Raw genomic sequence first — 23,803 nt, forward strand, 5'->3', positions numbered from 1 at the left:
GTTGGGGCTTGAAACACTTGAGATTAAGCAGGAGGAGCTTCTGAGCAGCCTTACCAGGCCACAGGTGTTTTGCTTGGGTGGTGGCCCACTGAGCAGATGCAGCAGCGTTTTCAGCCTGTGTGGGAAGGAGGACCCTGCTGGCAGCTCTTCTCCCGAATTAGGCTGCACTGACCCGACTGGCCTCCGGGGACCCTCCCCATCCAGAGCGCAGAGGGGCCTCGGGGCAGTTTTGTTCTGACTTTTGCTCATTTAAGCTGTTAAAACTTGCTTTTTCTCTTAAGCAGATTTCAGATGTACAGAGAAAGTTATTCGGGCAAATATCGCTAACATGGCCGTCACCAAACTTGAGCAAAAGACCCTCGGGGCCATGTGCCCGCTTCCCTGTGGAAGCTGCTCCAATCTGAATCTGTTTCTCTGCCCAGGTTTCCTTTTCAACCTCACTTTGTACTTTTCCCTTTGAAATTCAACTGAAAGAGACTAGCGTGGATCAAGTCTGTTCTTTTACAACAACCCCAAGAAGGAAGGGAAACCCGGTTGCTCAGACGCTGCCTCCTGGCTTTGGGATCTCACCCGCTTCAAGGGCCACAGAACAGAGGCCTGGGGAGACCAGGAGAAGACCCAGGGAAGGCGGCCCAGGAGCCAGGCCCTGCTCTGGCTGAAGGCAGCCTTCTTGCCCTTCCTGTCCTTCCTGCCTTCCTGTCCTTCCTGCATTCCTGTCCTCAGTGAAAAGCTGGCCCTCTTGTGCTCTGACTGTCCTGGACCATAAGGGGAAAATAGGCTAGCACAGAAAACCTTCCCTTTGATCTGTCCCATCTCTGCTGTCTCTCAGTGACCTGTGTGTCCTCAGAGGCAAGGCAGGAAAAGGCCCCCAAGGAGGCAGACGGCGGTCCTGTTCCTCCTCCCCAGGGGTCCTAGGACCTGACTGGGACAAGCTGGATGACCCAGGCTTCCACTCGCTCGGAGGTGGTGGAGACACCCGGTGCCCAGAATGTCCCCAGATCAGGCCAGTGGGTCCAGGGGCTGCAGGGGCCTCACCTCCCAGCTAGTGAGTGAGGGTGGCAGTGTTGGGTGGCTGCTCCATGGTGTTTGCAGGAGGAACCTGGGCTGGAAATGGCACTTCGATGCGCCCGAGAAGGGGCCTCAAGGCAGGGGGCTAGTGTGGAAAAGCAGGAGAGAGCAGGGCCACGCCCTGTTAGGTCCCCTCCACCGAAAGTTACCTAGAGAAGGAAAGCCTGCAGTTCCCGGGGCACCGAGGGCTGTCAGCACCTGTGAGTGTGGCTCCTCAGGCAGGAGTCCCAGTGTGCCTGCCTCCTCATGCCACTCTCTGCTCCAGGCAGCTGCTTCGTGGCCGCCCGGTGTTGGCTGATAAGAGCAGCTTAGCCAGTGCCCGCACTTGCACTTGTACCCAGAGCCCCTGATCAGCCCAGCTGCCTCTCACCTACTTGGCCTCTTGACGATTTTTTGGTAAAAAAGACAGATGAATCTCAGGGCTGCTGCCATTGAGTTGAAAAGCCCTCAGAGCCCCAACCAGCCTCCAAGGCCTCCCTCCCTCCCTCCAGGCTCTCATTCTCTCATAGGTGGGGGGGGGCCTTTGCCGACCACCCATCTTAGCCCCAGTGACTGCTTTCTAGGTGAGGGCGCACAGGGCAGGTGGCAGCTCAGTGCCCAGGGGGGTTGGGGGGAAAGGCCCCGTTGACCCTGTGTCTTCAGGCAGGCGCCTCCAGCCTCAGCAGATGGCACACCAGTGCTGCGGACCACAGCGGGGGCCTCAGGAACGGCGGGCGAGGTACGGAGCGTGTGCCCCTCGTGAGCACGTCCTCACACTGTCGCCGCTGTTTGCGCATAAAGCGGAGGGAGGCCAGGGGGTGGGACACACTGCTGCCCCACCCCTACCCCACGCCCCTCACCTTGAGGAGACGGGGTGAGGCGGAGGCCCCGTCCGGGACACTTGACTTCACAAGATGCTCAAACTGCACCACCCAGGTGACCCTCTTCCTTCCAGGAGGGGGCCGTGACTTCTTCAGAGCCAGGGGCTCCCCCCAGCAGCCCAGGCGGCGAGCCCACAGCCTCACCTAACGACGCAGCACACCCTGCTCTGCAGGGGCCAGAGCCTTCCTCAGGTCTGAGCGAGGAGATTTTCAGAGACCCAGCTGAGGGTACGTTGCCCCTGGGTCACCACTCCTCTGTCCCTGCTGTTGGTTTGCCTGAAACATGTCTCAGGAGTGTGTGTGCTGAGTGGTGGTTGCAGATGATCCTTCTACAGGCAGCTGGGTCTCCTGACTATAAATGGGGCTCGTGCAGAAACTGGTTTATCAAGATGGGCATTTCCAGGAGGTCCCTTTGATGTGAAGGACTCTGGAAATGGAAACCGTAGACTCACCTAGAACAGTATGCAAAGGTACGAGTGAGGCTGTGGCAGCTACAGGTGCACGGACCCCTGGGCTCAGTGGTCATGAGAGAAACACTGTTGGAACCTCGACCCCACAAGGAGGAGCCCAGGAGCTCAAACCTCCCTCGTGGTGCTGATGCGGTTAAGTTGGCTTCCGTACAGGGAGGGGCTGGTCGCTGACCCAAGGTGGGCTCAGTGAGGACACGTGACTGACTCGATTTAAAAGACGTGAGGCTGCTCGACAGCATCTCTGTTTGAGGTGCTTGAAAACTGCAGGCGGAGAGGAGATGGGAAACGGGGTGGGGCTCACCTGGCAGGACAAGCACATGTCCTCACACAGGTGCGCCAGGAGCCATGGAGAGACTCCGCTAGGGCAGGCCCGCAACCCCCAGGGGACCCTGAGTCACGTGTCATGGTTTTGAGTCTGGCTGCTCTCACTGAGCACGTCAGGTCGGCCGTGTTGGAGCGTGAGTGACCTGCGTGTAGACAGACAGACAGCAGCTTGTCATTCACGCCCCGGTGGTTGGGCTTCCGTGAGGCTGCACTTCCAGCTGTGTGAACATGCGTGCACCCGCGGTGGGCAGACGTGCATTTTCTCTGCTTTTGGGTGTAAGTTCCTGCTCCCAGGTAACTGTCTTAACTTCCTGAGGGACTGGGGACTTTCCCACGGGGTCAGCTCTGTCTCATCCCCAGGGGCAAGGCGGTCCCGCCTCTCCTTGTCCTCGCCAAACTCGCTGTCTGACTCTTGGTTCTCACTGCCCCAGTGGGTGTGCAGCATGACCTGTGTGCTCTGATTTGCGTCCCCCGGTGACCGTGATGGTGAGCACCTTTCACGTCCTTGCTGGCCTTTCCACGTCTTCTGTGGAGAAATGTCTGTCAAGTCCCTTGCCCATGTTTATTTGTCCCTTGTTATCAAGGCTTCTTATGTCTTCTAGAGAGGAATCCCTGATCGGACACATAATGTACAACATTTTTCTCATCCTGTGGCTGTCTTTGCGCCTAGTTGACTGTGTGTCCCTGGAGCACAAACACTCACTTTGAAGCCCATTTCTGTTTTTCCTTTTGTTGCTTTTGATTTTGGTGTCCATTCTAAGAGATCGTTGTCAAAGCCAAAGTCATGAAAACTTTCCCTATGTATTGCTCTAGAAATTTTATAGTTTTAGCTCTTATATTTAGGTGTTTGACCCATTTTGAGTCGTTATATATGGCATGAGGCAGCCTTAGGCTTTTTAAGGAAAGTTCATGTTATTGAAAACTAAAGGACTTTTCTGGGGTAGTTTGAAAGAGTGGTTCTCAACCGGGATGGTTTAGCCCCCAGGGGACGCTTCTGGTTGTCAGCCGTGGGGATTGCTTCTCAATACCCGGTAGTGCACAGCAGGGCCCCGCAAAACGATCTGGTCCCAGGTCCAGGATGGGTGGTGGGCAGGGTGTTCACAGCTTAGTGTTGGCACATTCTGAGCACTGGGGGCTCTGGGGATGGCCTCTGCATGGTCACGAAGCTGCTGGGCTGGCCTGTGTTTCACGAGGAAGCAGTTGGCCGGGTGTGGGGCGCTGGTGGTGGTGCTGATGTGCTCCCCTCAGTTCTAGGCATGGGGCCCGATGTGGACTACCTGGAGCAGTTCGGGACATCCCAGGTGAGAACCTGCACCTGCTGCAGCCTTTCCTGAGGGTGGGTCTCAAAGAGGGACTTTCTCTAGAGCAGCTGTCACACCTTGGCAGCCGGGACGGTTTTTCAGGCCAAATGTCAGGCTGCGCTGGCCCTCTCTGGGGCCTCTTCCTGCAGTTGCTTTTCTTAGTCATGTCCCGTGTCCCAGCAGAGTCCCATCCTGGGTCACCAGAGCAAACTTGAGGGCTCGCTGCTCTGTGCTGGGGTCGATCCCACCTGGGAGGTGTCTCAGTGCAGTGACGTCTTAGGGTCCTTTGGGGCTGTTGTCTGTTGGGCAGTGGGGACCCTGCTGATGTGCAGCCCCCTTGGGTTTCAGGAGTCGGCCCTGAGGAAGCAGTCCTTATTCCTCAAGTTCGATCCGCTCCTGGAAGGCAGTCCCGAGAGGCCGGCGCCTGCGGCCCCGGAGACCATCAGGTGTGCAGCCTCTGGGACCGCTCGGTGCGGGGGCGGAGCTGCATGGCGAGCAGAGTCCTCCAGGCTGAGGCGGCATGATGCGGCTTCTGAACAGCAGACCCTGAGCTAAGGCCCCCGGGTGCAGGGTGGCGATGCCACCTCACTTGTGACTTTGAAAAGGAAACGTCGGGAGAAATGGGCCAGAACATCCACAGTGAGGATGGCTGGGGAGCAGGACAGCGCGACCCGGGGTGGGTCCACGGGCTCACTGCCCCCTCCTCCACAGAAGCTCTGTGTGTGCAGTGACGCGTTCCTGCCCTCGGCCGCCTCGCTGCTGTCTCTCTAGGACAGCAGGTTCACCAGATGGGACAGCCGTGTGGCCCACAATTCCTAAAACGTTGACTGGCCCTGTGGGGGAAGCCCGTGCAGACCCAGCTCTGGAGGAAAACGGGGCTGGTGTACCTCTGTTCTGGTTTCAGTGTGCAGGACACTCTTGCACCTTCTTCAGGAAGCCCGCCCACTGCCAAGCTGGTGACCGTGGACCTCCTGGGAGTGCAGGACCTTCCTGTGAGCGCTTCAGCCCTTTCTCGTGTAGAGACAATTGTGTGTTAAGGGACTGAGTCTTACATTCAGGGATCTGAAGGTCCAGAGGTCAGTGGGCTGTGGGACCATAGGGCCTCTCCTTGTCTCTGGTCACTACCTTGCTGTCTTGGAGCCTCCTGCCTCTGAGGACCTGTCCTCCCTGACCCTAGGGCAGAGCTGAATTTGAGAGGAGCTTGGGGCCTAGCTGGTCTCTGTCCCCCCACAGGTACTGGGCCCAGCTCCGTGTGTCCTCGGGCCCGGGGACCCCCTTGTGGATGTGCTGCAGTACAGCCAGAAGGGCGTGGATGCAGCAGTGCAGGTGAGGTGTGTGTATGTGGGGGGTGGGTGGGGGTCACATCATGCTGCTCCCACCTGCAGGCTGCAGCTCTTGAGTGCAGCCACCTTGGTGCTGCTGTTGGGGGCACTGCTGATGTCACTTACTCAGCCTGGCCTTCGCCCAGCTAGCAGATGGACCCAGGCTGTGTCTTGGCCACTGTGCCCTGCCCTGGCCTCACTGTCCCTGGCCCCTGCCCTGCTACAAGCTGCCTCCAGTGTGGTGTTCACTCTGCCACCACACCCCACCCCAAGCTGCTCCCCAGCCTCACCTGTAGCAAGATGTGCCCCTGCCCACACACCCACACACAGCTGTGGGACCCCCAGAACACCTGCCCATGAAGGGGAGCTAGATGGGCTCTGACACCTGACACCCCATGGGAAGAGGGGCTCTCAATGGGCAGCTGCTGGCCCAGCCTGCTGATGTCCAGAGAATGAGGCAGGAGGGCTGTGGTTTGTGTAGGTGGAGGCCACAGAGAAAGAGAACCTGCAGCTGAGGAGCTGCTGTGAGGAGCTGCACCAGGAAATCCTGGAGATTTGGTGAGGCCTGTGGGTGGATGTGAAGATGGGGAAAGGTTGGCAGGGCTGACAGGGCTGGGTGGGGGAGAGGCTCGTCACCACTCTCACATGCATCTGCTCCTCCTGCAGGAAGATGATGGACGAGTTGAAGAGCCTCTTGTCCCAGACAATGGGTAAGTGTGGCCCACAGGCTCCGCTTCCAAATAGCAGCTTCCGTCTTGGCCGCCACGGCCGCCAGTGGGGATGCAGCTGGGGTCATAGAGACCTGGTCAGGCTGTGTGGCTGGTGCTCACAGTCCCCAAACTGGCCAGAACCTGAGCTAGCAGCTGGCGCCACAGCAGTGAATAGAGGGGCTCTTCCCGTGGCTGTGCGTCCAGCTTCGGCCCCTGTGGGTATCGGGCTCTGGGTGTGTCCAGGCTGGGGCTGGAGGGTGGGAGCACCCTGCCTCTCCCCAGGCAAGGGACTCAGGCTCCAGAGGCCCTAAAATGTGGGGACAGGTGTCACCACAGGCTCTACCGTTGGGCCCTGGGTTCATGTCCGCCCTCTTGGGTTCCAGTAGACCTGATATTGAGGAAACAGCTGTCTTCTAGGAACTTGTGCCCTAGGTCCTGCTCTGGGAGAGCAGGGTAGGGAGGTGCTTTCTCACCTTCCTCTAGGGGTTCCTGGGTGTGCTGTGGTTGACCTCACCTGCCTTTCCTCCTTCCCACCTTCACCTGCCTCCTGCCCTCAATCACCTGCTGCACCAGCATGGAGACTGCCCCCTAACCCCTTTTGCTTTTCTCTTTGCAAGAGGAGGCTCAGAAAATGCAGGAACTGGCCAAAGCCCAGATCCAAGAGATTCAGGAACAAAAACAGCTGAGAGCAGATGTGAGTTCCATGCAAAAGTCATTCCCTGACCTTGTCAAGAGGCTGCAGGGACAGAGAAGGAAGACATTAGGGCTGCTGTGCCAGAGGAGGGGCTGTGCCATCCTGCAGGGGGACCCAGCTGGGCCGCCTGTGTCCCCACCTTGTCCCCACCTTGTCCCCGCCTAGTCCCAAGCCCATTGGGCAGGAGGCTGCTCTCCCCACAGCACCCTGGTCCCTTAAACTTGGCACCTGGCACAAGGCCCGGGGAGGGGAGGTGCTGTCGGCCTGGGAGACACAGCACGTGAGCAGAGGAACTGTAGGGCACAGCCTGAAGGCAGGGCCATGGGGGTGGAACAGATACTCTGGTGACAGTAGGCACCGAGGAGCCAGCAGCTGCCTTCTGGAAAAGGGCCTGGCCCAGTTCAACCTCAGGGGCCCCTGCATGAGGGCAGCAGGAGTCCGGGCCACAGAGAGGGCTGCGGGCAAAGGATAGCTCTGGTGCCAGGCAGGCTGAGGGGCCAGGAGGCGATGGCCGCCAGAGGGGTAGGGGGTCGTGCCTGGTGTCCAGGGATGGGGACGCCTGGGCTGTGTGTGGAGGGGCCTTTTCAAAAAGAAATATGGCAAGTGCTGCTCCCCTGTGGCCTTCTTGTCCGAGCTGCTGCTTCACGAATGTTCCAGAGAGCCTGGACAGGGACCTGTCCACAGCTGACTCTGGGGCCAGTCCCCCAGAGGAGGGAACTGGCAGCAGTAACATGCCTTCCCCCTTGAAGAATGAAGAGTCCCTGAGAAAGTGGATGGCCTTCTACATGGACAGAATCGAGAAGGAGCGCCACAGGTACCAGGCCCTGGAGGCCCTCATAGAGGAGAAACTCGGGCTGTGTGGGGATGCCGGGGAGAAGGTGAGGCTGAGCCTGCTGTCTGCATGTCCAGGGCCTACCAGGAGATTGCCAAGGTCCAGAGGAAGGCTGAGGCAGAGGAGCTGGCCTCCCAGGCAAGACTCAGACAGGAGCAGATGCGTGTCCACTGGCTGGAGAAGGACCTGGAGCAGAAGGTGGGCACGGGCCTGAGGCCCTGGGCAGCGGGAGGGGTGAGCCCCTATTCCTTGGGACCTGCCCTGTCACAGTGGCCCTGTGGCCTGCTGGCTCCCAGGCTGGGCAACTGCCCTCCTCCCAGACTCCTCTCAGATGCCAGGCCAGGCGCCACCTGGGTCCCTGCTGCCAGGTCTGAGCACCGGGAGACTGAGAGGTCTGATGTTTCTCCTTCAGGACAAAGACAACAGTGAGCTCATCAGCATCTGTGAGGAACTCGCTGCCAGGATAGAGCAGCCCTGACCTGGGGCCCCCGCCCTGTGCTCACTTGCCCTCCTGTCTGTCTGTCTGTCTGTCAGGTTTCATGTTCTTTCTCTCCCAAACTCAGCTCATCTTTAAACTTGATTGCTTTAAAAAGACATTTAAGTAGAGGAGCAGGAGGCACTGAGCAAAAACAACAAAAGAAGAACGATTGACAGAGACCACACCGTGGTGATTGCTGGGGGGGGGGGGGGTGTGGGCTGTGGTGGAAGAGGGCATGGGAAGGTCCGTGGCGAAAAGAATTAAATTTTAAAAAGGAAGACTAAATAAAGTTTCCTTTGAGCTTAGTGCCGAAATTGCTCTGTTCTGATCGAAACGAACGTTTCCAGCTCTGGCTGAGTCTGCCAGGGCCGCCATCACGCACGGTGCCTTTGGCCCTCCTCTGCCCACACCTCGGAGCTGCCAGCCTGCTCGGTGCCCCTCCCGCCCGCAGGTCAGAATCCAGGGGGCTGAAGTTTTCACGTGAAAACAAACACAGGGAGCTGGGCCGGCTGGCCCGTGTCTCTGGGCGAGGCTGCAGTCCCGCGAGTGGAGCGCTCACTGAGGGCGGCCGAGGGCTGTGGAGGCCACGGCTAACTCACACCTGGACTGGCAGTGTCCCGGCTGCTGTGGTGGCCTCTCCCAGTCCCATGAAGCCTAAGAGCAAAACGTTCCCCGAGGAAGGAGGAGGTCCGTGTGCCCCGCAGACTTCAGGTTCCCCAGCTGGGCTCAGTACCTCCTGAGCTAGTGCTGCCAGGTGAGGCTCGTAGGAGACGGGTTCTATCCAGCAGCTGAGATGATGTCTGGGGCTGTGCTCTGGAGAACCCCAACCGCATGTTTGCAGCTTGTGACGGGAGCTCTGAAATCTCACAGAAAATGTCTCAGGCCCTCGCTGGGTAACTCAGTTGGCTAGGGCATCGCCCAATTACGCCAAGGTTGCAGATTAGATCCCCAGTCGGGGCACATACGAGATTCAACCAATGTGATGTTTCTCTATCTCCTTTCCTCTCTCTCTCTAAAAATCAATTTAAAAAATTTTAAAAAGAAAATTATCAGAGTGAACACCTGGGTCCAGTGGGCATTGGGCTGCATCCCAGGGCCTGCTCCAGAGGAGCCGGTCCTACAAGCTCGCTGGACCATTGGACCCTTGGTCCCTTCTTCACTGACCTTGTAAGGGGATGGGGCCCAGGGGCGTGCACTTGCAGGGTGGTACTGTAGCCCTGGGGCAGGCACAGGGCGGAGTAAGACAGCCCCAGGAGCCCTTCTGAACAGGTTAGGGGCTCAGCCTGCAGGGGCATCTCGGGGCCCAGACCCTGGACACAGATGGGAATAGAGCTTGCTGGACACTGGTCACAGGCTGAGATGTGGCCATGTGCCCTGGAGCCATGTCCTCACCCTGAGGCCCCCAGAGCCCACTGGAGGGCATGGGGCTCCTGAGTTGTGACCAATAGGTCTGGGCAGGCCGAGCTCTGCATGTCTAACTGTCCCAGGTGAGGCTGGTGCTGCTGGGCGGAGACCTTGCTGTGCTCCAGGAGCAGGACAAGTGCAGGGGAGTGAGCACTACCTGGCCGGGGCTAAAGGTGCTCACCCTCAGGCATGGGGGGGAAACCAGCAAAGGGTATTTACTATTAACAGGAACGGGGACCCTGCACAGGACCCAGGCTGAGCTCTCACCAGTCAGACCCATTGTGAGGGCTGAGGTTCTAGGCCTGGCACTGATCTTGGCTGGGACTCTAGGTGGTGACCAGCCTCCCCTGGACTGGCCTGAAATTGGGCAGCAGCACCGAGCCTGGTGGAGGCTGTGGGGCAACATTGGGAACCAGTAGTGATGTCCTGGCTGGGGAACTGCACTGTAGGTTCTGGCTTGCCAGTGGGCGTCTTGGACCCCACAGGTAGAGGGTGTATCTGTTCTCTGTGTTTGGAGGAGAGTGCCTGGTATAGGGGCAAGAGGTCAGGCTGGAGGCAGGGACCTAGGGGCCACTCTGCCCCCTGCTCCCCAGGACGCTCTGCGCTCTAGCCCAGTGGTCTCATCCCTGTGGCAGTTCCTGTCTGTCTTTCAGGAGCCGTGCTGCTCCCATTGTGAGTACAGCTACAGGAGGCCCATTTATAAGCAGTCAGGAACCCTCCCTCCCATGTTCAAAGACCAACCTGCAGTGGCTCCAGCTCCAGGTATAAGTGACAAGCCCTTGAACTGGGCCAGCTGGATGCTGCCTTAAGCCTTTGCCTCTCTGCTTAAAAACCACTTCTCCGGAGGGATCCTTTGATGCCCTCACCCAAACCAGCTGATCCTGCACACTCAGGCCTCAGCACAAGTGTTCCTCCTGCACAGAGCCCCCACCTCCCAGCCCACAGCCCGGCCACCCATGAGGACTCTTCAGCCCTTCTGCTCAAGGCTCTGACCCACCACACTCTTGTCCATTCTGTGTGGAGTGGTCACTTTGGGGGGACTCAGCCCCTGGAATGCACCCCACAGGTGTAGACGTGATGTCCCAGGTTGATGTGTTCAAGTTTTATCAGGCCCCAGGTCACTGATTGCAGGGGTGTGGGCGATGGGCATAGTCCCCTCCAAGCCAGTCCAGAACCCCACAGTCCTGCTACTCAAAGCAGATTTCTGGGCCCCTCCTCTTCATGCTGGGCCCCTTCCCTGGAATAACATAGGCTCCTGCTCTCCACATGCAGTCCCCCATCCCACCCCACCCCAAAGTGGCAACCACTTCTCTGACCCCACCCCCATGTCAGTTCTACCTCATCCCTGGCACCCATTCCACCTGCCCCTGGACAGAATCTCCCATCCCACCCACTCCCCTGCCCAACGACCCCCCATCCCACCCTCTCCTCTGCACAGGGACCCCATATCTCCCATCCCTAGACAGAAATGGGGTGTATTCTCATCCAGGAGTGTTGGGAGCTGGTGACGTGTCTGGACATGGTCCATGCCACCTGAGGGTCTGGAGTCAGGGAATCGACCCTCCCCACAATTACCCTTGATATTGAGAGCCCACTACGTGTCTGGACATGGTCCACGTAGCCTGAGGGCCTGGAGCCAGGGACTCAACCCTCCCCGCAGGTTCCTGTGGGGAGCCGAAATTAAGATAGTTACAAAGGTCTGAGCTCCTGCAGGAGACAGGATGTTGAGGCTGAAAGTGTGTTTGTGCAGCCTGGAAAGAACTACTTTGTATCACCCTCCCTTCCTTACCAGTTGTTTGTTAATCACTCTGTAATAAAGGTGTTGAAGCCATTTGGGGCTGCACCTCATCGGAGGGCAGCCCTCCTAATCCTGTAACTGTGTTTTTCTCTTTCATTCCCACCACTGGAACTCTGTTTGTCTTTCAGGCTGGTTCCTGACACAGGAGCAGCTAAGAAGCTGAGGGGCCTTGAGGAACCTGCCAAGGCCAGTCCACAGATTAGGAATCAGGTGCATGGGGACCAGTGACCATGACTGGGGAGAGGTGGTGAGGGTGCCTGGGGTCTGGAGGAGTGGATGAGGGGCTGGTGGTGCGGGCAACCTCTAGGCCTGTAGTGCTGTGAATTTTCCTCTTAGGACTGCTTTTGCTGCATGGGTTGTTGTGTGTTCATTTTCTTTTGTTGCCAGGTAATGTTTTATTTCTTTCTTGATCTCATTTATTGTTTAATAACATGCTATTTAGCCTCCATATGTTTGCATGTTTTTGAGTTTTTATTGTTATTGTACTTGATTTCTGGTTTCAGGCCATTGTGACCCATGAAAATGCTTGATATGATTTCAATCTTCTTCTTGAATTTGTTTTTTTTTTTAAATGTATTTATAGATTTTAGAGAGAGAGGAAGGGAAAGATAGAAACATCAATTGGCTGCCTCCTGCACTTAAGTGCCCTGACTGGAATCGAACCGGCGACCTCTTGGTGCATGGGTTGATGCTCAACCACAGCCACACCGCCAGGCTCCTCTTTTTTTTTTTAATCTTCACTTGAGGATATTTTCCATTGCTTTTCAGAGAGAGTGGAAGGCAGAGAGAGAAACATCAATGTGAGAGGGACACATTCACTGGTTGCCTCCTGCACATGGGATTAAGCCTGCAACAGAGGTCCATACCCTTGGTCAGAATCAAACCCAGGACCCTTCAGTCTGCATGCAGACTGATGCTCTAACCACTGAGTGAAACCTCCTAGGGACCAAGTACTTCTTAAATTTGTTAAGACTTATTTTGTGTCCAAACATGTTGTCTATCTTTGAAAATGTTCCATATGTACTTGAGAAGAATGTGTATTCTGCCGCTTTGTGATGAACTGTTTAGTAAATAACAATTAAATCCAGGTAATCCAGTGTGTCATTTAAGGACCAACCTGCAGTGGCTCAAGCTCCAGGTATAAGTGTCAACAAGGTTACCTCGTTGATATTTTGTCTGGGATATCTATCCATTGATAACAGTGGAGTGTTAAAATTCCCTACTATGACTATATTGCAGTTGATATCTCCCTTAAAGTCCACCAAGATTTTTTAAATACACTTTTGTCTCCTATGTTGAGTGTATATATGTTTACAAGGGTTATATTTTCTTGTTGAATCCATCCCTGTACTGTTATATAGTGACCTTCTTTGTCTCTTTTATGGCCTTTGTTTTGAAGTCTGTTTTGTCAGATATAAACATTGCTACCCCAGCTTTTTTTTTTTTTCATTACCATTTCCATGGAATATTTTTTCATCTCTTCACTTTCAATCTGTGTGAATATTTTGAATATTCTGTGTGAGTCTCTTGTAGACAGCATATATATGGGTCATGCTTTCTTATCCATTCAGCTACCCTATGTCATTTTTAAATAAATTTATTGTATTGTTGAGAGTATTACAGATATCCTCCATTTTTCCCCTTTGCCCCCTCCACCCATCTCCCACCCCACCCCAGGCCTTCACCTGCTTATTGTGTCTATGGGCTACGCGTATATGTTTATAAGTTCTTTGATTAATCTCTTCCCGCCCTCCTTCCCACCTTCCTTCTGAGATCTGTCAGTCTGTTCCCTACTTCCCTGTCTGCAGTCCTATCTTGCTCATCAGTATATTATGTTCTTTAGATTACACATATAAATGAGGCCATGTGATATTTGTTTTTCTCTGACGGGCTTAATTTACTTAGCATAATACTCTCCAGTCCCTCCATGCTATCTCAAAGGGTAAGGCATCCTTTTTTGCAGCTGCATAGTTTTCCATTGTGTGAATGTCCCACAGCTTTTTTATCCACTCATCTACTGATGGGCACTTGGGCTGCTACGAAAATAGGGGTACATATATTCTTTCTGATTGGTGTTTCAGGATTCTTAGAATATATTCCTAGAGGTGGGATCACTAGGTCAAAAGACAGCTCCATTTTTAATTTTTTAAGGACCCTCCACACTGTTTTCCATAGTGGCTGCACCAGTCTGCATTCCCACCAGCAGTGTACCAGGGTTCCCCTTTCTCCAGACCCTCACCAGTACATGTCGTTCGTTGATTTGTTGATGGAGCCATTCTGACAGGTGTGAGGTGATAGCTCATTATGGCTTCAATTTGCATCTCTGTGATTAGTGACTTTGAGCATCTTTCATATGCCTGTTGGCCATCCATGTGTCCTCTTTGGAGAAGTGGCTGTTCAGGTCCTTTGCCGCCCTTTTTCAATACTCACCCGAGGATATTATTTCCTTTGCTTTTCAGAGGGTGGGAGGGCGAGAGGGAGAGAAGCAGTCATGTGAAGGGCACACATTGATTGGTTTCCTCAGGCTCGCGCTAATCAGGGCCAGGGATTGAGCCTGCTGCAATAAGGTATGTGCCATTGAATGGAAACGAAACTGGGACCATAGGGGTGATGCTCTAACCACTGAGATAAACAGCTAGGGCCTTTTTCCCCATTTTTAATTGGTTTGAGGAGAGAAAATACCCTTTGCTGGTTTTCCCCCCATGCCTGAGGGTGAGCACCTTTAGCCCCGGCCAGGTAGTGCTCACTCCCCTGCACTTGTCCTGCTCCTGGAGCACAGCAAGGTCTCCGCCCAGCAGCACCAGCCTCACCTGGGACAGTTAGACATGCAGAGCTCGGCCTGCCCAGACCTATTGGTCACAACTCAGGAGCCCCATGCCCTCCAGTGGGCTCTGGGGGCCTCAGGGTGAGGACATGGCTCCAGGGCACATGGCCACATCTCAGCCTGTGACCAGTGTCCAGCAAGCTCTATTCCCATCTGTGTCCAGGGTCTGGGCCCCGAGATGCCCCTGCAGGCTGAGCCCCTAACCTGTTCAGAAGGGCTCCTGGGGCTGTCTTACTCCGCCCTGTGCCTGCCCCAGGGCTACAGTACCACCCTGCAAGTGCACGCCCCTGGGCCCCATCCCCTTACAAGGTCAGTGAAGAAGGGACCAAGGGTCCAATGGTCCAGCGAGCTTGTAGGACCGGCTCCTCTGGAGCAGGCCCTGGGATGCAGCCCAATGCCCACTGGACCCAGGTGTTCACTCTGATAATTTTCTTTTTAAAATTTTTTAAATTGATTTTTAGAGAGAGAGAGGAAAGGAGATAGAGAAACATCACATTGGTTGAATCTCGTATGTGCCCCGACTGGGGATCTAATCTGCAACCTTGGCGTAATTGGGCGATGCCCTAGCCAACTGAGTTACCCAGCGAGGGCCTGAGACATTTTCTGTGAGATTTCAGAGCTCCCGTCACAAGCTGCAAACATGCGGTTGGGGTTCTCCAGAGCACAGCCCCAGACATCATCTCAGCTGCTGGATAGAACCCGTCTCCTACGAGCCTCACCTGGCAGCACTAGCTCAGGAGGTACTGAGCCCAGCTGGGGAACCTGAAGTCTGCGGGGCACACGGACCTCCTCCTTCCTCGGGGAACGTTTTGCTCTTAGGCTTCATGGGACTGGGAGAGGCCACCACAGCAGCCGGGACACTGCCAGTCCAGGTGTGAGTTAGCCGTGGCCTCCACAGCCCTCGGCCGCCCTCAGTGAGCGCTCCACTCGCGGGACTGCAGCCTCGCCCAGAGACACGGGCCAGCCGGCCCAGCTCCCTGTGTTTGTTTTCACGTGAAAACTTCAGCCCCCTGGATTCTGACCTGCGGGCGGGAGGGGCACCGAGCAGGCTGGCAGCTCCGAGGTGTGGGCAGAGGAGGGCCAAAGGCACCGTGCGTGATGGCGGCCCTGGCAGACTCAGCCAGAGCTGGAAACGTTCGTTTCGATCAGAACAGAGCAATTTCGGCACTAAGCTCAAAGGAAACTTTATTTAGTCTTCCTTTTTAAAATTTAATTCTTTTCGCCACGGACCTTCCCATGCCCTCTTCCACCACAGCCCACACCCCCCCCCCCCCAGCAATCACCACGGTGTGGTCTCTGTCAATCGTTCTTCTTTTGTTGTTTTTGCTCAGTGCCTCCTGCTCCTCTACTTAAATGTCTTTTTAAAGCAATCAAGTTTAAAGATGAGCTGAGTTTGGGAGAGAAAGAACATGAAACCTGACAGACAGACAGACAGACAGGAGGGCAAGTGAGCACAGGGCGGGGGCCCCAGGTCAGGGCTGCTCTATCCTGGCAGCGAGTTCCTCACAGATGCTGATGAGCTCACTGTTGTCTTTGTCCTGAAGGAGAAACATCAGACCTCTCAGTCTCCCGGTGCTCAGACCTGGCAGCAGGGACCCAGGTGGCGCCTGGCCTGGCATCTGAGAGGAGTCTGGGAGGAGGGCAGTTGCCCAGCCTGGGAGCCAGCAGGCCACAGGGCCACTGTGACAGGGCAGGTCCCAAGGAATAGGGGCTCACCCCTCCCGCTGCCCAGGGCCTCAGGCCCGTGCCCACCTTCTGCTCCAGGTCCTTCTCCAGCCAGTGGACACGCATCTGCTCCTGTCTGAGTCTTGCCTGGGAGGCCAGCTCCTCTGCCTCAGCCTTCCTCTGGACCTTGGCAATCTCCTGGTAGGCCCTGGACATGCAGACAGCAGGCTCAGCCTCACCTTCTCCCCGGCATCCCCACACAGCCCGAGTTTCTCCTCTATGAGGGCCTCCAGGGCCTGGTACCTGTGGCGCTCCTTCTCGATTCTGTCCGTGTAGAAGGCCATCCACTTTCTCAGGGACTCTTCATTCTTCAAGGGGGAAGGCATGTTACTGCTGCCAGTTCCCTCCTCTGGGGGACTGGCCCCAGAGTCAGCTGTGGACAGGTCCCTGTCCAGGCTCTCTGGAACATTCGTGAAGCAGCAGCTCGGACAAGAAGGCCACAGGGGAGCAGCACTTGCCATATTTCTTTTTGAAAAGGCCCCTCCACACACAGCCCAGGCGTCCCCATCCCTGGACACCAGGCACGACCCCCTACCCCTCTGGCGGCCATCGCCTCCTGGCCCCTCAGCCTGCCTGGCACCAGAGCTATCCTTTGCCCGCAGCCCTCTCTGTGGCCCGGACTCCTGCTGCCCTCATGCAGGGGCCCCTGAGGTTGAACTGGGCCAGGCCCTTTTCCAGAAGGCAGCTGCTGGCTCCTCGGTGCCTACTGTCACCAGAGTATCTGTTCCACCCCCATGGCCCTGCCTTCAGGCTGTGCCCTACAGTTCCTCTGCTCACGTGCTGTGTCTCCCAGGCCGACAGCACCTCCCCTCCCCGGGCCTTGTGCCAGGTGCCAAGTTTAAGGGACCAGGGTGCTGTGGGGAGAGCAGCCTCCTGCCCAATGGGCTTGGGACTAGGCGGGGACAAGGTGGGGACAAGGTGGGGACACAGGCGGCCCAGCTGGGTCCCCCTGCAGGATGGCACAGCCCCTCCTCTGGCACAGCAGCCCTAATGTCTTCCTTCTCTGTCCCTGCAGCCTCTTGACAAGGTCAGGGAATGACTTTTGCATGGAACTCACATCTGCTCTCAGCTGTTTTTGTTCCTGAATCTCTTGGATCTGGGCTTTGGCCAGTTCCTGCATTTTCTGAGCCTCCTCTTGCAAAGAGAAAAGCAAAAGGGGTTAGGGGGCAGTCTCCATGCTGGTGCAGCAGGTGATTGAGGGCAGGAGGCAGGTGAAGGTGGGAAGGAGGAAAGGCAGGTGAGGTCAACCACAGCACACCCAGGAACCCCTAGAGGAAGGTGAGAAAGCACCTCCCTACCCTGCTCTCCCAGAGCAGGACCTAGGGCACAAGTTCCTAGAAGACAGCTGTTTCCTCAATATCAGGTCTACTGGAACCCAAGAGGGCGGACATGAACCCAGGGCCCAACGGTAGAGCCTGTGGTGACACCTGTCCCCACATTTTAGGGCCTCTGGAGCCTGAGTCCCTTGCCTGGGGAGAGGCAGGGTGCTCCCACCCTCCAGCCCCAGCCTGGACACACCCAGAGCCCGATACCCACAGGGGCCGAAGCTGGACGCACAGCCACGGGAAGAGCCCCTCTATTCACTGCTGTGGCGCCAGCTGCTAGCTCAGGTTCTGGCCAGTTTGGGGACTGTGAGCACCAGCCACACAGCCTGACCAGGTCTCTATGACCCCAGCTGCATCCCCACTGGCGGCCGTGGCGGCCAAGACGGAAGCTGCTATTTGGAAGCGGAGCCTGTGGGCCACACTTACCCATTGTCTGGGACAAGAGGCTCTTCAACTCGTCCATCATCTTCCTGCAGGAGGAGCAGATGCATGTGAGAGTGGTGACGAGCCTCTCCCCCACCCAGCCCTGTCAGCCCTGCCAACCTTTCCCCATCTTCACATCCACCCACAGGCCTCACCAAATCTCCAGGATTTCCTGGTGCAGCTCCTCACAGCAGCTCCTCAGCTGCAGGTTCTCTTTCTCTGTGGCCTCCACCTACACAAACCACAGCCCTCCTGCCTCATTCTCTGGACATCAGCAGGCTGGGCCAGCAGCTGCCCATTGAGAGCCCCTCTTCCCATGGGGTGTCAGGTGTCAGAGCCCATCTAGCTCCCCTTCATGGGCAGGTGTTCTGGGGGTCCCACAGCTGTGTGTGGGTGTGTGGGCAGGGGCACATCTTGCTACAGGTGAGGCTGGGGAGCAGCTTGGGGTGGGGTGTGGTGGCAGAGTGAACACCACACTGGAGGCAGCTTGTAGCAGGGCAGGGGCCAGGGACAGTGAGGCCAGGGCAGGGCACAGTGGCCAAGACACAGCCTGGGTCCATCTGCTAGCTGGGCGAAGGCCAGGCTGAGTAAGTGACATCAGCAGTGCCCCCAACAGCAGCACCAAGGTGGCTGCACTCAAGAGCTGCAGCCTGCAGGTGGGAGCAGCATGATGTGACCCCCACCCACCCCCCACATACACACACCTCACCTGCACTGCTGCATCCACGCCCTTCTGGCTGTACTGCAGCACATCCACAAGGGGGTCCCCGGGCCCGAGGACACACGGAGCTGGGCCCAGTACCTGTGGGGGGACAGAGACCAGCTAGGCCCCAAGCTCCTCTCAAATTCAGCTCTGCCCTAGGGTCAGGGAGGACAGGTCCTCAGAGGCAGGAGGCTCCAAGACAGCAAGGTAGTGACCAGAGACAAGGAGAGGCCCTATGGTCCCACAGCCCACTGACCTCTGGACCTTCAGATCCCTGAATGTAAGACTCAGTCCCTTAACACACAATTGTCTCTACACGAGAAAGGGCTGAAGCGCTCACAGGAAGGTCCTGCACTCCCAGGAGGTCCACGGTCACCAGCTTGGCAGTGGGCGGGCTTCCTGAAGAAGGTGCAAGAGTGTCCTGCACACTGAAACCAGAACAGAGGTACACCAGCCCCGTTTTCCTCCAGAGCTGGGTCTGCACGGGCTTCCCCCACAGGGCCAGTCAACGTTTTAGGAATTGTGGGCCACACGGCTGTCCCATCTGGTGAACCTGCTGTCCTAGAGAGACAGCAGCGAGGCGGCCGAGGGCAGGAACGCGTCACTGCACACACAGAGCTTCTGTGGAGGAGGGGGCAGTGAGCCCGTGGACCCACCCCGGGTCGCGCTGTCCTGCTCCCCAGCCATCCTCACTGTGGATGTTCTGGCCCATTTCTCCCGACGTTTCCTTTTCAAAGTCACAAGTGAGGTGGCATCGCCACCCTGCACCCGGGGGCCTTAGCTCAGGGTCTGCTGTTCAGAAGCCGCATCATGCCGCCTCAGCCTGGAGGACTCTGCTCGCCATGCAGCTCCGCCCCCGCACCGAGCGGTCCCAGAGGCTGCACACCTGATGGTCTCCGGGGCCGCAGGCGCCGGCCTCTCGGGACTGCCTTCCAGGAGCGGATCGAACTTGAGGAATAAGGACTGCTTCCTCAGGGCCGACTCCTGAAACCCAAGGGGGCTGCACATCAGCAGGGTCCCCACTGCCCAACAGACAACAGCCCCAAAGGACCCTAAGACGTCACTGCACTGAGACACCTCCCAGGTGGGATCGACCCCAGCACAGAGCAGCGAGCCCTCAAGTTTGCTCTGGTGACCCAGGATGGGACTCTGCTGGGACACGGGACATGACTAAGAAAAGCAACTGCAGGAAGAGGCCCCAGAGAGGGCCAGCGCAGCCTGACATTTGGCCTGAAAAACCGTCCCGGCTGCCAAGGTGTGACAGCTGCTCTAGAGAAAGTCCCTCTTTGAGACCCACCCTCAGGAAAGGCTGCAGCAGGTGCAGGTTCTCACCTGGGATGTCCCGAACTGCTCCAGGTAGTCCACATCGGGCCCCATGCCTAGAACTGAGGGGAGCACATCAGCACCACCACCAGCGCCCCACACCCGGCCAACTGCTTCCTCGTGAAACACAGGCCAGCCCAGCAGCTTCGTGACCATGCAGAGGCCATCCCCAGAGCCCCCAGTGCTCAGAATGTGCCAACACTAAGCTGTGAACACCCTGCCCACCACCCATCCTGGACCTGGGACCAGATCGTTTTGCGGGGCCCTGCTGTGCACTACCGGGTATTGAGAAGCAATCCCCACGGCTGACAACCAGAAGCGTCCCCTGGGGGCTAAACCATCCCGGTTGAGAACCACTCTTTCAAACTACCCCAGAAAAGTCCTTTAGTTTTCAATAACATGAACTTTCCTTAAAAAGCCTAAGGCTGCCTCATGCCATATATAACGACTCAAAATGGGTCAAACACCTAAATATAAGAGCTAAAACTATAAAATTTCTAGAGCAATACATAGGGAAAGTTTTCATGACTTTGGCTTTGACAACGATCTCTTAGAATGGACACCAAAATCAAAAGCAACAAAAGGAAAAACAGAAATGGGCTTCAAAGTGAGTGTTTGTGCTCCAGGGACACACAGTCAACTAGGCGCAAAGACAGCCACAGGATGAGAAAAATGTTGTACATTATGTGTCCGATCAGGGATTCCTCTCTAGAAGACATAAGAAGCCTTGATAACAAGGGACAAATAAACATGGGCAAGGGACTTGACAGACATTTCTCCACAGAAGACGTGGAAAGGCCAGCAAGGACGTGAAAGGTGCTCACCATCACGGTCACCGGGGGACGCAAATCAGAGCACACAGGTCATGCTGCACACCCACTGGGGCAGTGAGAACCAAGAGTCAGACAGCGAGTTTGGCGAGGACAAGGAGAGGCGGGACCGCCTTGCCCCTGGGGATGAGACAGAGCTGACCCCGTGGGAAAGTCCCCAGTCCCTCAGGAAGTTAAGACAGTTACCTGGGAGCAGGAACTTACACCCAAAAGCAGAGAAAATGCACGTCTGCCCACCGCGGGTGCACGCATGTTCACACAGCTGGAAGTGCAGCCTCACGGAAGCCCAACCACCGGGGCGTGAATGACAAGCTGCTCTGTCTGTCTACACGCAGGTCACTCACGCTCCAACACGGCCGACCTGACGTGCTCAGTGAGAGCAGCCAGACTCAAAACCATGACACGTGACTCAGGGTCCCCTGGGGGTTGCGGGCCTGCCCTAGCGGAGTCTCTCCATGGCTCCTGGCGCACCTGTGTGAGGACATGTGCTTGTCCTGCCAGGTGAGCCCCACCCCGTTTCCCATCTCCTCTCCGCCTGCAGTTTTCAAGCACCTCAAACAGAGATGCTGTCGAGCAGCCTCACGTCTTTTAAATCGAGTCAGTCACGTGTCCTCACTGAGCCCACCTTGGGTCAGCGACCAGCCCCTCCCTGTACGGAAGCCAACTTAACCGCATCAGCACCACGAGGGAGGTTTGAGCTCCTGGGCTCCTCCTTGTGGGGTCGAGGTTCCAACAGTGTTTCTCTCATGACCACTGAGCCCAGGGGTCCGTGCACCTGTAGCTGCCACAGCCTCACTCGTACCTTTGCATACTGTTCTAGGTGAGTCTACGGTTTCCATTTCCAGAGTCCTTCACATCAAAGGGACCTCCTGGAAATGCCCATCTTGATAAACCAGTTTCTGCACGAGCCCCATTTATAGTCAGGAGACCCAGCTGCCTGTAGAAGGATCATCTGCAACCACCACTCAGCACACACACTCCTGAGACATGTTTCAGGCAAACCAACAGCAGGGACAGAGGAGTGGTGACCCAGGGGCAACGTACCCTCAGCTGGGTCTCTGAAAATCTCCTCGCTCAGACCTGAGGAAGGCTCTGGCCCCTGCAGAGCAGGGTGTGCTGCGTCGTTAGGTGAGGCTGTGGGCTCGCCGCCTGGGCTGCTGGGGGGAGCCCCTGGCTCTGAAGAAGTCACGGCCCCCTCCTGGAAGGAAGAGGGTCACCTGGGTGGTGCAGTTTGAGCATCTTGTGAAGTCAAGTGTCCCGGACGGGGCCTCCGCCTCACCCCGTCTCCTCAAGGTGAGGGGCGTGGGGTAGGGGTGGGGCAGCAGTGTGTCCCACCCCCTGGCCTCCCTCCGCTTTATGCGCAAACAGCGGCGACAGTGTGAGGACGTGCTCACGAGGGGCACACGCTCCGTACCTCGCCCGCCGTTCCTGAGGCCCCCGCTGTGGTCCGCAGCACTGGTGTGCCATCTGCTGAGGCTGGAGGCGCCTGCCTGAAGACACAGGGTCAACGGGGCCTTTCCCCCCAACCCCCCTGGGCACTGAGCTGCCACCTGCCCTGTGCGCCCTCACCTAGAAAGCAGTCACTGGGGCTAAGATGGGTGGTCGGCAAAGGCCCCCCCCCACCTATGAGAGAATGAGAGCCTGGAGGGAGGGAGGGAGGCCTTGGAGGCTGGTTGGGGCTCTGAGGGCTTTTCAACTCAATGGCAGCAGCCCTGAGATTCATCTGTCTTTTTTACCAAAAAATCGTCAAGAGGCCAAGTAGGTGAGAGGCAGCTGGGCTGATCAGGGGCTCTGGGTACAAGTGCAAGTGCGGGCACTGGCTAAGCTGCTCTTATCAGCCAACACCGGGCGGCCACGAAGCAGCTGCCTGGAGCAGAGAGTGGCATGAGGAGGCAGGCACACTGGGACTCCTGCCTGAGGAGCCACACTCACAGGTGCTGACAGCCCTCGGTGCCCCGGGAACTGCAGGCTTTCCTTCTCTAGGTAACTTTCGGTGGAGGGGACCTAACAGGGCGTGGCCCTGCTCTCTCCTGCTTTTCCACACTAGCCCCCTGCCTTGAGGCCCCTTCTCGGGCGCATCGAAGTGCCATTTCCAGCCCAGGTTCCTCCTGCAAACACCATGGAGCAGCCACCCAACACTGCCACCCTCACTCACTAGCTGGGAGGTGAGGCCCCTGCAGCCCCTGGACCCACTGGCCTGATCTGGGGACATTCTGGGCACCGGGTGTCTCCACCACCTCCGAGCGAGTGGAAGCCTGGGTCATCCAGCTTGTCCCAGTCAGGTCCTAGGACCCCTGGGGAGGAGGAACAGGACCGCCGTCTGCCTCCTTGGGGGCCTTTTCCTGCCTTGCCTCTGAGGACACACAGGTCACTGAGAGACAGCAGAGATGGGACAGATCAAAGGGAAGGTTTTCTGTGCTAGCCTATTTTCCCCTTATGGTCCAGGACAGTCAGAGCACAAGAGGGCCAGCTTTTCACTGAGGACAGGAATGCAGGAAGGACAGGAAGGCAGGAAGGACAGGAAGGGCAAGAAGGCTGCCTTCAGCCAGAGCAGGGCCTGGCTCCTGGGCCGCCTTCCCTGGGTCTTCTCCTGGTCTCCCCAGGCCTCTGTTCTGTGGCCCTTGAAGCGGGTGAGATCCCAAAGCCAGGAGGCAGCGTCTGAGCAACCGGGTTTCCCTTCCTTCTTGGGGTTGTTGTAAAAGAACAGACTTGATCCACGCTAGTCTCTTTCAGTTGAATTTCAAAGGGAAAAGTACAAAGTGAGGTTGAAAAGGAAACCTGGGCAGAGAAACAGATTCAGATTGGAGCAGCTTCCACAGGGAAGCGGGCACATGGCCCCGAGGGTCTTTTGCTCAAGTTTGGTGACGGCCATGTTAGCGATATTTGCCCGAATAACTTTCTCTGTACATCTGAAATCTGCTTAAGAGAAAAAGCAAGTTTTAACAGCTTAAATGAGCAAAAGTCAGAACAAAACTGCCCCGAGGCCCCTCTGCGCTCTGGATGGGGAGGGTCCCCGGAGGCCAGTCGGGTCAGTGCAGCCTAATTCGGGAGAAGAGCTGCCAGCAGGGTCCTCCTTCCCACACAGGCTGAAAACGCTGCTGCATCTGCTCAGTGGGCCACCACCCAAGCAAAACACCTGTGGCCTGGTAAGGCTGCTCAGAAGCTCCTCCTGCTTAATCTCAAGTGTTTCAAGCCCCAACCCACCCGGCCAGGATGCCGACCAGGTTACACACAGACAATTCCTCTGCTTCTAAGAGTGAGACCTAACTGTCAGCTTTCTCCAAGGCTTGATGTTTTTTTTGTCTTTTTGTGTGTTTTTTTTTTTTTAAATATATCTTTATTGATTTCAGAGAGAGGGAGGGAGAGAGAGAGAAACATCAATGATGAGA

At 56.7% G+C, this 23,803-nt stretch overlaps 2 protein-coding genes across 2 annotated transcripts; one reads left to right on the plus strand and one right to left on the minus strand.

Annotated features, from left to right (window-relative positions):
- Positions 1 to 328: 328 nt before the first annotated feature.
- Positions 329 to 8,059, plus strand: LOC148090734 (transforming acidic coiled-coil-containing protein 3-like). Its single transcript, XM_087829049.1, has 13 exons — positions 329 to 369; positions 1,711 to 1,786; positions 2,003 to 2,156; positions 3,971 to 4,023; positions 4,372 to 4,469; positions 4,928 to 5,015; positions 5,257 to 5,343; positions 5,827 to 5,903; positions 6,012 to 6,055; positions 6,673 to 6,749; positions 7,499 to 7,605; positions 7,659 to 7,779; positions 7,994 to 8,059. The coding sequence occupies exons 1-13, from the start codon at positions 329 to 331 to the stop codon at positions 8,057 to 8,059; spliced, it is 1,089 nt and encodes a 362-aa protein (XP_087685175.1).
- A 7,498-nt stretch (positions 8,060 to 15,557) lies between these two features.
- On the minus strand, positions 15,558 to 23,286 carry LOC148090735 (transforming acidic coiled-coil-containing protein 3-like). Its single transcript, XM_087829050.1, has 13 exons — positions 23,246 to 23,286; positions 21,829 to 21,904; positions 21,459 to 21,612; positions 19,594 to 19,646; positions 19,148 to 19,245; positions 18,602 to 18,689; positions 18,274 to 18,360; positions 17,714 to 17,790; positions 17,562 to 17,605; positions 16,791 to 16,944; positions 16,012 to 16,233; positions 15,838 to 15,958; positions 15,558 to 15,623 (listed from the first exon to the last, which is right to left on the minus strand). The coding sequence occupies exons 1-13, from the start codon at positions 23,284 to 23,286 to the stop codon at positions 15,558 to 15,560; spliced, it is 1,281 nt and encodes a 426-aa protein (XP_087685176.1).
- Positions 23,287 to 23,803: the final 517 nt, after the last annotated feature.

Source organism: Miniopterus natalensis, chromosome 21 (genome assembly GCF_054644295.1).
Source record: "Miniopterus natalensis isolate mMinNat1 chromosome 21, mMinNat1.hap1, whole genome shotgun sequence".
NCBI lineage: Eukaryota > Metazoa > Chordata > Mammalia > Chiroptera > Miniopteridae > Miniopterus > Miniopterus natalensis.